General features: G+C 47.0%; 1 protein-coding gene across 1 annotated transcript in view; it reads right to left on the bottom strand.

Annotated features, from left to right (window-relative positions):
* Slc28a3 (solute carrier family 28 member 3) overlaps nucleotides 1-7,280 on the bottom strand; it is a 56,270-nt gene extending 48,990 nt beyond the window's left edge. The window contains exon 1 of the mRNA XM_059262793.1: nucleotides 6,924-7,280. Within this exon, the coding sequence (XP_059118776.1) occupies nucleotides 6,924-7,034 (111 nt within the window). The 5' untranslated portion in view covers nucleotides 7,035-7,280. The remainder of the gene's footprint in view (nucleotides 1-6,923) is intronic.
* Nucleotides 7,281-14,518: the final 7,238 nt, after the last annotated feature.

Below are 14,518 nucleotides of genomic sequence, written 5' to 3'. Positions count from 1 at the left end.
CTCTATGGCCTCTGCATCAGTTCCTGCCTCCAGGTTCCTGCTCTGTTTGAGTTCCTGTCCTGACTTCCTCCAATGATGAACAGTGATGTGGAAGTGTGAGCCAAATAAACCCCTTCCTCCCTGGTCATGGTGTTTCATCATAGTAATAGTAACCCTAACTAAGACACTGTAATAAATAGATAAATCAAAAACAAATACATAAAACTTATGAGATGAAGCTAAACGAGTGGCTAGAGGGAAATCCAAAGTTTGTAATTGTTTGCCCTACAAAGAAAAAGATCTTAAATCATGGTATGGAGAAATGGCTTAGCAGTTAAGAGCACTATGTGCTCTTCCAGAGGACCCAGGTTGGACTTCCAGCACCCACCTGGCAGCTCACAACTGTCCATAACTCCAATTGAGGGGATCTCACACCCTCTTCTGTCCTCTGAGGACAGCAAACATGATGTATATGGTGTACAGACACACGTGCAAGCACACACATAAAATAGACCTAATCAATAACCTGACGGTTCACAGAAAGAAACTAGAAAAGAACAGCAAACTGAGCTGGACGGAAGAACTATAGTGATGAGGAGAAGGGATAGAGTCTGGCTGCGATGGAGTGCTTGCCTAACATGCTCAAGGACCTGGGCTCAAAAAGCAAAGCAAACCAAAGCAAAAGGAGATCAGAACAAAGGTAAAAAGAGACAAACTAGAAAAATAGAGTAAATCAATAAAACACCAAGTTGGCATTTTAAAAGGACCAAGTGACAGCTGTTTAATAGGCTGACAAACATAGAAAGAAAATAGAACCAACTAGACTCAGGAACGCAAGCGAGGGCATCGTTTTGACACCGAAATAGAGTGCTGAGGGAGACGGTCAGCCATTGTGTCCAACAGAACAATCTGCCCCGTGTTCTCTGCCCAGCACTTAATCACTGGGAGTAAGAGGGCCTCTCAGAAGGAATCATTCAGGAGTGTTTGAGCCTGCAAGGCCTGAGCCCAAGTGCTTTTCCTGAGGGGTCAGGGAAGTGATTTTGTTTTCAGTCACTTAGGTTTCTCCCAGATGAAAGTTAATTTAGACACACGCATGCCCATTTTAGGAAGCAGTAGAATAGACTTTTTAAAAACTTTCTTTACCAATATAAATAATAAATAAAATGGACATAATGACGAGAGGGGATGTGCTGACATGTTACATCGGCAGGGAGGGAGCAGAGACGGGGAAGGTGTGGATATGATCAAGAGAATTGTGTGTGTGTGTGTGTGTGTGTGTGTGTGTGTGTGTGAAACTGTCAAAGATTAAATAAAAATATTAAGAAAACTTCCTTTACTCGAAGTCTCTGGTCAGGAGCCAGAGGATCTCTGAGTTCAAGGCTAGCCTGGTCTACAGAGTGAGTTCCAGGACAGCCAGGGCTGCTACACGGAGAAACCCTGTTTCCAAAACAAACAAACAAACAAACAACAAAAGCAAGTCACTATCCTGAATTTTATACTTTTTAGTTCATATGTGGAAAGGCTCGAGGCCGTTCTAGTTAATCTTGTCCTGAGCCCTGAGAAGAACCCCTGAGCAGCCTCACGTGACTCGGTTAAGATGACGGCCCTCCTCTACTCTGTGTGATTCCACCCAGCCGTGAAGTGATCTACACCTGCTTTCCAGCTGGTCACATCCTTGCCAGATGGACTTACTCTCCTGAGCTCTCTCCAGTTTGAACTCTGCTGAACAGGCTTTCCAAACCTGCCTGGCTGGGTCCCCAACCCATTCACTGAGTCATTCAGCTGGTGCTCAGTGTTTGCACAGAGTTGAGGAGCATTTCCGGACTCTGGTCGTGCCCCAGCCTTGCCTAAGTGGGTCCCACCCAGCTGACTTTGTGTTTGTGTTTTGTTGTTGTTTGTGGTGCTGGGCGTGGAACTCAGGCCCTTGTGTGTGTCAGGCAAGCCTTCTACCCTGAATCTGAGGGTCACCTGTGGTAAGGCTCGATCACAGGAGGAAGAAAGTTGAATTAGGGTGCTAAGGGATACCTTTCAACAAAAGTGTTCTTTCAGCCGGGAGGTGGTGGCGCACACCTTTAGTCCCAGCACTTGGGAGGCAGAGGCAGGCGGTTCTCTGTGAGTTCGAGGCCAGCTTGGTCTCCAAAGCGAGTTCCAGGAAAGGCGCAAAACTACACAGAGAAACCTTGTCTCGAAAAACAAACAAACAAACAAACAAAAAAGTGTTCTTTCAAAACTCTGCCTGGATTGTCACCTTTGGAAACTGAGCTCTGTGTGACTTCCCCGAGTCAGTTCCATCTCCTCTGGATTTTCTCCCACTTCCTCTGAGTTTGAGGAATTCTTTCAGATTTCCTATTCTAGAAAGTGTACCAGGTGTCGATACTTGACAAACGTGTTTATGGAGTGGGAAAAAGACTATCTTTAAAGAAACAGAAGGGTTGGAAATGACTCCCCATCTACACTGTACATTACACTCAGTTTCTGGGAAACTAGAGACCTCAATGAGATGGAACCCAGGACCTGGTGCATGCTAAGTAAGCGTATGTCACTGAGCTATAGAAGAGCCTATTTACCTTTCTCTCTCCCTCCCTCCCTCTCTTCCTCCCTTCTTTCTTTCTTTTTGAAACAATTTTTAGACAGGATTACACCACATTGTGTAGGCTGACCTCAAATTCACCATGATGCTCCTGCGTCAGGCTCCCAATCCTGGGATTTGCCTGTGGTACCCTGTCCGTTTATACTACATGTCTACTTTGGGAGACTTACTCACTCAAAAGGTCTCACTGTGTGGCTCAGGCTGGCCTTGAACTTGCTATTAACTCAGGATAACCTTACGCTTGTGATTCCCCATCTCAGCCTCCTGAGTGCTATATTACAGGCTTGGGTCACCACATACATAGAAAACAGCTTACCATTTATTTATTCAGTGTGTGTGTGTGTGTGTGTGTGTGTGTGTGTGTATGTGTGTGTGTGTGTGTGTGTGTGTGTGTGTGTGTGTGTGTATGTGTGTGTGGACAACTTGCCCCTACCATGAATGGAACTCAGTCACCAGGCGTGGCAGCAGCTCCCTTTTTCTGCTGAGCCATCTCTCGGGTCCCTCCAGAGCCTTTTCTGCTGCAGAGTGTGGGTCTTTAGCTTACAGAGGGAGGCTGTTTACCCTGGCGAGGCATATCCTGCTCACCACATCTCACTCTGGCAAGCCCAGAGGCTGGCCTACACTGTCTAGTCTGTGTAAAGAGGGTATTTGTACAACAACAATATTGCCTGATGATGTATATCTCAGTGTGCTGTGTTAATTGATAATTGCATAATTGTATTGCCACACACCCACCAGAGTGGCCGAATTTACACCGTCAACTGAAAACTGTGAAGCTGAGGAGAAGAAACAAGAACCCACACCCTTCTGATGGGTCTAAATTGGCATAGTCATCTGGGAAGCCAGTTTGGGGTTATTAGTGTTGAAAGTGTCTGAGCTCAGTTAGTAGGGTGCTTGCTCAGCATGTACAACATCTCCCTTTGGTCCCCAGACCACTTAATCCAAGCTTTGCTGCACACACACCTCATCCCTACCTTAGAAAGTAGAGGTAGGAGGATCATAAATTCAAGGTCATCCTCAAGTACACAGAGTCAGAAGCTAGCCTGGGCTACACGAGACCCTGCCTCAAGACAAAACAAGAAGCAAACACCAGGGCAACAACAACAAAAAGTATAGATGGATTTCTATGTCACGTCCTAGCAATTCCACTCCTAAGCACAACCCAGAGTGAATTGTTTCTGGTGTTCCAGGAGGGTGTGCAAGTATGTCCAGTCCTACACTGATTTTAGAATCTCCAAGAAAATCTCCATCATGATAACGCACATGTCCATTCACAGTAATATTTATGGGACAGAGAGCTTACGTCAATGCAACTGTGGGGACTGAGAATAGAATAGCCCACAACATGACGGTGACTCTTAGAAAGTCCGCCACAGAGGCTGGACAAAGCCTCCGATTTTGTATCCGTGTGAAGACAGCAAAGGTTTCTCGCTGTAAGGTTTAAAAGCAGCGTGGATGTTGTGTAGGATCCGTAGCTAGAGGTTAAGGGTTTCAGCAAGGGGGAGGGGTTGGGCCAGGATCAGCTCTGTGTGGAACTGGGCACTGAGGATCGCGATGCCGGGTCCTCCCTGCTGCTCTGCCTTTCTTTCTGTTGACCCTCTTTCCCATTCCCGACTACCCTCAAACTGGTCCGACTCTGCTCAGCCCTCCTAGTGGCTCTCCCTGCTTCCTTCTCCAAATCCTCTAGCTTCCTCATTCTTTGAGCCTTGCCAGAGGATCTGCACCTTGACGGAGACACTTGGATTCTCAACCAACAGGCCTCAAATGGAATTCATCCTTTCCCTTGAACCAGCCTTACTCTAGATGTCCTTGATAAACAGGAGAAATCTCTGACACCCTGGGCTAGAAAATTTCACTTTCCCCTGCCACGCCACCAAGGACCATTGTTATTATTTTGTTTATACTATGTGCCAGGCTCTGTTTTTCAAAAACACGTATGTGTGTGTTACACGTACTTTTTTTTTTTTTTTTTTTTTTCGAGACAGGGTTTCTCTGTGTAGCTTTGCGCCTTTCCTGGAACTCACTTGGTAGCTCAGGCTGGCCTTGAACTCACAGAGATCCGCTTGCCTCTGCCTCCCAAGTGCTGGGATTAAAGGCGTGCACCACCACCGCCCGGTTGCACGTACTTCTTTATAGTGCAGTATACTCGCACCTTGGGTTTTCTCAACAGTTCCAGTATGGGTAACATTCTGATCCTATCTAACAGAGGAAAACTGGAAGTTCAGAGGGAGAATCTTACACACCCTGTCCCCACCCTGCTCTTCACCCTGGAGCGGCTCATTCCCTGTCAGTGCCTGGACTGCGGCACCTGCCCATGCCTGTGGCCCGGTCTCCTTGCTGCTGTCCCATCTACACAGCCATCCTTCAATAGGGTCACAAAAAGCATCTTTGACAATCTGTCACTGGGGATTTCCTCTTTAGTGCTTTGCTCATAAAGACCTCATCATCGGGTGCACCAGCCTCCTCACGCCCTGCACTCCTGCCCCACCTCCGCTGCAAACTCGCATTCCTCTCTTATGACCCTGGGCCTGTGGACAGACAGCTCGTTGCCTCCGAAGCTCCGCTGACCCCCTTCTGCTCGTCGGATGGCCCCACCTGAAGCCCTCACTTCCTCTAGGGCGCCCTCATGCTCCCCAGTAGGTTCAGCTCCAACTCTGCACTGATTTTCAAGTCCTTCTTTTCTGTTGCATCTTTCTGTGAGTTGCTACCCGGCTCTGCTTCTTGAGGGCAAAAGCTGTGGCTGTCTGCTTGACCCGGTCTTCCCTCTTAGCGATGGCCACATTTTGGGTGGCAGTAATGATTCTGCTTAGCAAATATGGGTGTACAGAAATCCCCCAAATCCTGGTAAAACAAACTTTGGAGGAAGGAGTAACTTGGACTGTCTGCCAGGGATGGTACCTGTACTGTGAGAGAACAGGAGCGGTTGGAAAAAGAAATGGAACCCTCACCGCACCTTCTGCCCGTGTAGCTAGCTGCTGGTGACACAGACCTTCTGCAGAGCCCTTCCCCTGAACCACTGCCACCTTTTCCTCTGAGTGACAGCTCCTGTGTTTGAGCTCCCTTCCCTTGTGCTTATGACAGCACCTTTCAAGGATATGCCACCGCTCAAGTATGCCAGTGTCCCCCAAGAGCGTGTCACGCTGACTCCATGCTCCTGGCCTTCCTAATGCAGCCCACAGGTTTCCCTCCCACGGCGCACAGGGAAGAGACCTGAGCCAGCGGCCCTTTAGCAGGGAAGTCTGCGTAAATAAACCTCAGGACAACAACCACTATCTTCCATGAACTCTCCATCTATTTCTAGTCACTGCAATAACTTACTGACCCTAAAGCCCAGTCCCTTGTCTTTCCCGGTCACATCTGCACAGTACGCAGCTGCGTGATAAAATGGTGCACATGCCCTGGACTTCACACACCACCCCTGTAGACTCTCCGCCTCTTTTTTTCTGAGACACCATACACGAGCAATTTAAAATGCTAATAAAAATTGTATGATTTTCCTCCTTCCCACCAACTTGTCTTTTACCAGTTTAATTTGTAGGACTCCTTATACCTATAAACCATGAGACGGGAGCCATTGTGACTATTGATGGACAATCAAACCTGGTCTTCCGGAACTTACAGTAACTTGATGGAGGAAGAGACCAGGCTCATGCCAAGCACTTCTACCTTGCACTTCTTGTGCTAGCATTTAAAAGTTGTGTTCTGCCCATTAAATGCCCATGAAGCCCAAGGGTTACTGAGCCCTGCTTAGGTCAGCCTCCTATCTTTTCAAAGGTCTGTTGCTGGCCAAATAAGGAGCAACTCAAATCCAGGTTCCCGGGCAGGGAGAACATTACAGCAAGCTCAGATACTGACCTCCCTCTTGGGCCACCTGTGGCACCCAGCCCCGAGACTAGTTGTATTAATCACTCGGTAGTCTTGGCTGAGGACACAGCTTTGCGTAACTAGGCTGTCCTGGGCAGGCTCCTGGGCTACATTCCACGGGGCTGAGAACCCACTCACGTTTCCGCTACCTCCACTGGGGTCTGAGGCCCCTACTCCTCCCCGGTCCAGATCTCGGGGAAGAAACCTGAGGGTAAATCCTGAAACGTGCTGTGAGTCCAGGGGCAAAAAGGAAAAAGGCGGCAGTTTGTTTCCCGAGTGACGAGTGCAGTCTAGATCAACACGAGACCTTGAAAGACACTTTTCAGGTTTATCAACCAGAGGAGTCCAAGTCGGAAAAAATAATGGGCTTAAAGCGTACCCATTACAGAATTAACATTCTTTGTGTGGCTCAGCGAGCCCACGGCTCCGGTTACTAAGCTTGCCAGATGTGAAGACAGCAGGTTCCCTGGCCCCCTTCAGCCCTGCTCACCTGGAAGGCTGCGTTGCTGCGACCCTGGTTGCCCGGGGCTGTTGGGCTCAGCTCGATGCTCATCTTGCTGCCACTGGGCTTAGAATTCTTTCCCTGCTCTGACCTGGACATCGTCTGCCTGAGAGCAAGCTCTGCCTCTGCTGTGTTTGAGGGCCACCTGCTGCTGCCTCAGTTTGGAAACCCTTCCAACAACTTTTTAAATGACTTGGGCTGGAACCTGGTTGGGGTGGGGCAGGCGAGGCAGGCAGGAGGGCGGGGTGAGGTCCCTTTTTGAGCACGCCCACTCCCTTCTTCTTTCCAGGAATGCCCAACATAGACTTGCCATCACAAACGGGAACCTCCGTTTTCTCTGTCGTCCTTTGCAAAATCGTTTACTTCCTGTGGATGGCATTGGGGCCTAGGCGGATGTTGCTGCACTGATGCCAGGCACGTGATAGGTACAATGTGCATGACTTTGTATTCTGTCTGGAGAAAGACAGTAAATGGGTGAGGAGAATCAGATGCAGGTCTGGCCTGCAAAGCCTTTCACTGCCCCCCTGCTTCAGAGTGAGGATTTCAAAACCTCAAGAACAGAAATGCAGAGGTGTGCCGCATGTGTGGAAGAAGACTGTTCACTCCCTAGTAATATACTTCCTAGTATTTTAAATGAACCTCTCACTGTATAGCTCCTCTTCCTTCTCTTCCTCTTCCTCCGTTATTATCATGTAGTTTCTCATTAGTGAAAAACTAGAATTATAAAATTTAATACCGAGAGACAGTAGATATAATAGGAGAAAAACCCCTCCTAGAGGCCATATCTGGATGGTAGTTTTATAAAAGATTGCTAAAGTGTCCTTTGTATTTTCTGTGCAGTTCATGGCTTTCATTTTCATGTCTAGACTGTAAATAATGCTCAGGGGATCATCCAAACTTGTTGTGTGGCTTCAAATCCTGGCTTTCTTCCTCTCAGGTCACCAAACTGTAGCTTATGAGCTAAATTCAATCTACTTCCCATTTTCATATGGTCTAAGAGCTAAGAGTGAATAATTGAAAAATAATTAAAGGGAAGAATATATCACCTTTTTATTTTAAGTTAATGTTTTTAGACTGGAGTACAAAGTAATGGGCTTTATCATTGCATCTTCATATGCATGTGTCCTAGGGTGTCCTGTCGGTTACTGTGGTAGTGTGAACGTAATTGGCCCCCATAAGCTCATAGGGAGTGGCACTAGTAGGAGGTGTGGCTTTGTTACAATGGGTATGGCCTTGCTGGAGGAAGTGTGTTACTGTGGGGGCGGGCTTTGAGGTTTCCTATGCTCAGGATACCACCCAGTGTTGATTTTCTGCTGCCTGCAAGATGTAGGACTCTCAGTTACTCCTGCAGCACCACATCTGCCTGCATGCTGCCATGTTCCCTGCCAGGATGATAATGGACTGAACCTCTGAAACTGTAAGCGAGCCCCCTCAATTAAGTGTTTTTCCTATAAGAGTTGCCATGGTCATGGTGTCTCTTCACAGCAACAAAAACCTTAACTAAGCCAGTTATCCTCCCCCACAGGCGCATTGCCCCAGCTGATTCCATTCTTCCTCCAGTTAGATTTCTCTTGTACTTTCTATTACACATAGGGAAGAACATTTTGTGACCCATGAAAGTCATGAGATTCTAATTTCAAGCTGGGTGTGGCAGCACATCCTTGTAGCCTTGGTACTTGGAGGCAGAGACAGGGTTGCTGCAAGTTTGGGGTCAACATGGTCTAGATAGTTTTAGCTCAGCCAGGGTCAGTAGTAAGACTATGTCTTAGAGGGAAAAAGAAGAGCAGGAAGTTGGCAGGGTGGGTAAATGCATCTTTGGCTCAAGTCTGAGGACCCAGTTTTGGTCTTGGGGATGGTAGAAGAGGAGAAACAACCCCTGAAGACTGTCTTCGGCCCTTTGTACTGTGGTAGTCAGACTCCCTTGAACATACGTAATGAAGTCTTTTTTAACATTAAAATGGTAGTGTCAGAAATGGTTTGACTGGAACATGAGATGCCCATTTGCTTATGCACGGTTTAGGGTGGCTTTATTGTAATTGCAGGGACCTGACTGATGGTTGACATTCTCTCAGCTGCCTGTTAAATGCTACAGTCCCGGAGCTAGGTCTGCAATGCAGGGGTAGGACTTTTGTGGAGCAGCAAAAGGCCCTGCGTTCAATCTCCAGTGTAGGGCAGTAAGCCATAATCCAATGTGTTTTCTGCCCATTGGGTAAAGACAATGCATGGATATTTTTGAGCCTATCCTCTGGCAACAGAGAGGACTGTACAGTCTGATTATAAAGTACAGTGCTCTAGATACAGTGGAGCATACTGCAGAGAGGGTAGAGAGGACTGTGAGTTCACGATCAAACTGGGCTGTGTCCCAAGACCCTATCTCACCCCACCCTTCTTACACAGTAATCACTGCTTCTCATTCTCCAACCACACCGTGAACACTTGCAACCTGAGGAAGTTACCTATATAACCATGACCCTGACATGCCCCAATGGTCACGTCCAGACTACAGGTTGATCTTATATGTAACCTGGAGCCTGTGCAGATTTAACTACCAGAACCAATGGGAACCCATTGCTGAAACATCAGCACTGACTGGACTTACGGTGGTATCACTAGAGTTGTGATATTTGCTATGAGCACTCTGGAAACAAGCCATGCAATCAGAAAAAGAGATGAGAATTCTTCCTCATTTTCTAGGAGTGGATTTTACATCATCTAGACTCATGTCAAGTAGTCCTGGTTTGTTAGAAATAGCTACGTCTCTCAACCCCTCTGGCTCTTTTCATCTTCAAGTCCTCCAATCTCATGTTTTGTTTGTTTGTTTGTTTGTTTTGAGGTTAAGTTTCTCTCTGTAGCCCAGGCTGTCCTGGAACTCACTCTGTAGACCAGGTTGGTCTCAGAGATCCACCTGCCTCTGCCTTCCGAGTGCTGGGACCAAAGATCCACACCACCATCACTAGGCAGCCCCAATCTCATTTTCAAACCTTGAAAGCACCATGTATCAACCAAACCAGTGGGCATTTCAGCCAGTCAATAACTGAACCCTTTGCCTCGTGATGGCTGAGAATCCCTGCGTGTGTCCACAGAAACCAAGTACGTGAGAAAACACACTCCTCCTGCTGCCTGTGCACGTCATGCTGTAAGCAGGCTGCTCTTTACGAAGGCATTTTCAAAAGGAAAAAAAATAATTAAGACCACTGTGTGTAATGCATGTGCAGCGATAGGCAGACTATCATGGGCTGCTCTGCAGCCACATTTGCCTCTGCTGTTCTCTGGAGACTCTTCCTGTGTCACACATCATCGTCTGTCTGTGTGCTGCAAGATGAAAGAGCATTATTAACGATGATATCCATACTAAAGCTAAAATAAAACACACTGGGTGCCATGGTACATGCCTGTGCCCCCACATTCGAGAAGCTGAGGCAGGAGGATCATGAGTTCTGAGACTAAACTGGGCTTCACAGTGAGGTTTTTGTCTAAAAAAGAAAAAAAAAAAAGCCCTCCTGCATGGTTTGTAAATTGCTTAACCTAACCCACTTTAATTTTCCAGATTACCCAGTGGCAGAGAAGTCATTATTGGGGATAAAGCCGCATGGAAGTGTAGAGAATGTGTTAGCATGTATGAGGCCCTGCCACCAGCCTCTAGCCACCAACAAACAAAAACAAATAACTTCAGGAAGAAGGAAATACATATTGAAAACTGGGCCGCCCCCAGGCTTTTCTTAGCAGCACTCTGGGAGGCAGCTGGGTTTCCCTTTCCTCTGCACATGCTGCCACCAGGTCCCGGGAATGGCGGCAGAGTGCTCTTGGTGGCAGAGCCCTGCCAATGCCTTTGTGTGGCTTATTTAGCTGTCTGATCACTTCGATTAGAATTCCAAAAAGGACAATTTTGGAGGAAGGGAAGAAAAGGAATGTGTGCTGAGCACACTGGGTGGCATTAGGCATTTGCGTTGTTTCCACGTCAAAGCTCAATCCAAAAAGACAGAGGGAGTCTCTCAAGGGCCTGACCACAAGTCACAAAGTCAAAATTTGGGCTCATGTCCCTGACATTTGTGCAAACTCCGCAAAGTAATAATGCCTAAAGGAAGCAAAGAATGTCCCAAGTTTTCCCAGTGTAGGAAGCAAGCTACACAGTGTGGCAAAGGAGCAATGGTAAATAAAACACCAAGGAGGAGAACCGCCAGGAGACTGAGTCTAGTTCATCTATGCACCGTGAAGCCCTCAGCCGCCTGGGCTTCAGTCAGCGCACGAGTACCACTAGCCGTCTGGAGTCCCCGGAACTGAATGCTTGGAGTGTGAGCGGCAGAGGCATGGAGGGCGGGAATCCCTGCTCTGTCTGCAGTGTTTTGAGGGCTCTAGCAAGGGGTGGGCTCCAGGGTAAAGAACTTACTCACTGATCAGAGGCGATGGAAGAAGGAACTTGGAACTCTGGGGATTGAGAGGGTGATGGGGAATCCCTATTTCCTGCCTTCCTTCCTTCCTGATCTGCCTTTTGTGTTTGTTTGTTGAGATAGGGTCTCACTATGTAGCATTGACTGCCTTGGTACTTGTTACATAGCTCAAAGTAGCCTCAAACTCCTGACAATCCTCCTGCCTCATGCTCTTGAGTTCTGGAATTACAGGCATATACCACCATGGCCAGCTAGTAGAGTTCCTTCATTATTTCTTTTTCTTCTCTCTCTCTCTCTCTCTCTCTCTCTCTCTCTCTCTCTCTCTCTCTCTCTCTCTCTCGACAGGGTCTTACTATGTACCTGTTGTTAGTTGCAAAATGAAGATTTCAGTCACACTTGTCTTCTGTGATGAAGAGTGGATGAGGTTGCTGCATGGAGAGTATTTAGGACATGGAGTGAATGTCCACACATGAAAGACGGCAGGCAAACCTGCCGGCCGCTGCCTTTCAGCATGATCCCTAATCAGGTGTGGACTTCCCACTCCGGTTGTGTCAGAAGAATGGTAACATTGTGTCTATTCAGATAGGCTGACAGAGGCGGGAGAACAAACCCTGACTTGTCCCTGGTGAAGGCCTTAGCAACAGTCAACGTCTGGGTCAATAAAGACCTTCTAGGAAATCCATTCTGAGAAAGGATGTGCTGAGATAAAGGCTTCTCCTTTTAATACCATTATTCCTTATGTGTGCTGTTCTGAGAACAGCTTGCTCGGTGGGTGGGCAGCAAACACACCTTTGCATGGACACACCTTGGATAGAGTTCTCTCTGTAAAAGAGGCCGTTAGCAATAGTGCCAGTTGCATTCCTCTGCAGCAATAGTGTGTCAACTGTGTGTAATTTAAACCTCTGCAGACCCAGCCCAAGGTGCGTGTGCGCGAGTGCACGTGCATGCACATGCATATTGTGTGCATGAGTGAGGAGGCCAGGGCTTGATGTTAGGCATCTTTTTCAATCCCTCTCCACCCTCTCCATGGGTCTCTCATGGAACCCAGTTTGCTGCTTTGGCTAGGATGGCTAGCCAGCAAGCCCAGGAATCCTCCTGCCTATCTCCCCAACTTTGGGATTATGGGCATGTACTGGCTTTTTATCTTGGTGCTAGAGACCTGAACTAATGCTTGTGTGGCAAATGCTTTACCAGCTTAGCTGTCTCTCCAGGCCCTCCAAAGTTGTTTTCTTTTTATTATTATTTTGAGACAAGACCTCTCTATGCTTCTTAGGTTAGCCTGGAAGGAACCATATAGGTCAGGCTGGCCTCAAACTCTTTGCAATGCTCCTGTCTCAGCATCTTGATTTCACAGCAGGCCAGTGTTTGCTGTAGTGCAGAGCATGGTAAGAAAGTACTCTGAGGCTGGGCAGGATGGCACATGCCTTTGATCTCAGCACTCAGGAGGCAGAGACAGGTAGAAGTCTGTGGAATCTGTGGCTTCAGGGCCAGCCTGGTCTACATAGGGTTCCAGGCCAGGTACAGGTACCCTGTCTCAAAAAAAAAAAAAGAAAGAAAGAAAGAAAGAAAGAAAGAAAGAAAGAAAGAAAGAAAGAAAGAAAAACAAAAGAAAGAAAGAAAGAAAAAGAAAAAAATGAAGGAACTCTATTAGCTGGCCATGATGGTGTATGCCTGTAATCCTAGAACTCAGGAGCATGAGGCAGGAGGATTGTCAGGAGTTTGAGGCTACTTTGACAGGCAGACAGGCAGACAGACAGACAGACACACACACACACACACACACACACACACACTAAAATAAATGGATGAACTTTTGTTTTTTGTTTTGTTTTTTCGAGACAGGGTTTCTCTGTGTAGCTTTGGAGCCTTTCCTGGAACTCACTCTGTAGCCCAGGCTGGCCTTGAACTTACAGAGATCCGCCTGCCTCTGCCTCCCAAGTGCTGGGATTAAAGGCGTGCGCCACCACTGCCTGGCCCTAAATGGATGAACTTTAACAAAAACAGGAGAACACCAGGCAGCAGTGGCGCACGCCTTTAATCCCACACTCGGGAGGCAGAGGCAGGCAGATCTCTGTGAGTTCAAGGCCAGCCTGGGCTACAGAGTGAGTTCCAGGACAGCCACGGCTGTTATACATGGAGACCTTGTCTCAAAAAAGAAGAACAAAACCCAAAGAATAAACAAACAAAAAACCCAACACCACCACTAACAAAAAAATCCACATTAGAACGTAGAGTTCTGGTTCTCATGCTGTGACTGGAAGCCACAGCAGAGGCTATCTGTGTGGAGGCCTCAGGCACCACCCTCTATCCTGGGTCTCCAGCTTGCAGGCACATTCGTGGACTTTTCAGTTTCTTCGGTACTGTGAGCCCATCCCTCTACCGAATGTCAAATATCTGCGTTTACTTCTGTTTCTCTGAAGAACTCTGATATAGGATTCAATAGTCTCATTTTACAGGAGAGAAAACTGGAACTAGGCTATCCCCTCAGTGCTTTTGGGATTTGTTGCTCTGAATAAGAAAAAAAATCCTAGATTCTAACTGTAAACCTATGTGCTTTCTAAGAACCTACACTGTTTCTCAAAAGGCAAGGTAAGCTTTAATCCTAGCACTTTTTTTTCCATTTTTATTTATTTATTTTTATTATCAGCTTGATACAGTACAAATTCTTATCCTAATAGTGAAATGTTTCATTGAGGCTTGCCCAGTAATTGAGTAAAACCTAAACTTATTATAAGCCAAAGTCATCCTAGGGTCCTCCCTGCTATATAACCTCCCTGGTTCTGTGGGTTGCAGTCTGATTGTTCTTTACTTTATATCCACTTATGAGTCAGTACATACCATGTTTGTCCTTCTGGGTTTGGGTTACCTCACTCAGGATGATATTTTCTAGTTCCATCCATTTGCCTGCAAATTTCATGCTGTCATTGTTTTTCTCTGCTGAGTAGTACTCCATTGTGTATATGTACCACATTTTCTTAATCCATTCTTCAATTGACGGACATCTAGGTTGTTTCCAGGTTCTGGCTATTACAAACAATGCTGCTATGAACATAGTTGAACATGTATCTTTGTGGTATGATTGAGCATTCCTTGGGTATATGCCCAAGAGTGGTATGGCTAATCTCAGCACTTTAATGGGATTAAAGGTGCCTTTAATCCCAGCACTCTGGAGGAAAGGCAGGTAGACTTCTGTGA

This window comes from Peromyscus eremicus, chromosome 5 (assembly GCF_949786415.1).
Source record: "Peromyscus eremicus chromosome 5, PerEre_H2_v1, whole genome shotgun sequence".
Classification (NCBI taxonomy): domain Eukaryota; kingdom Metazoa; phylum Chordata; class Mammalia; order Rodentia; family Cricetidae; genus Peromyscus; species Peromyscus eremicus.
The sequence above is the reverse complement of the archived record's forward strand: the minus strand, read 5'-3'. Positions and strand labels throughout refer to the sequence as shown.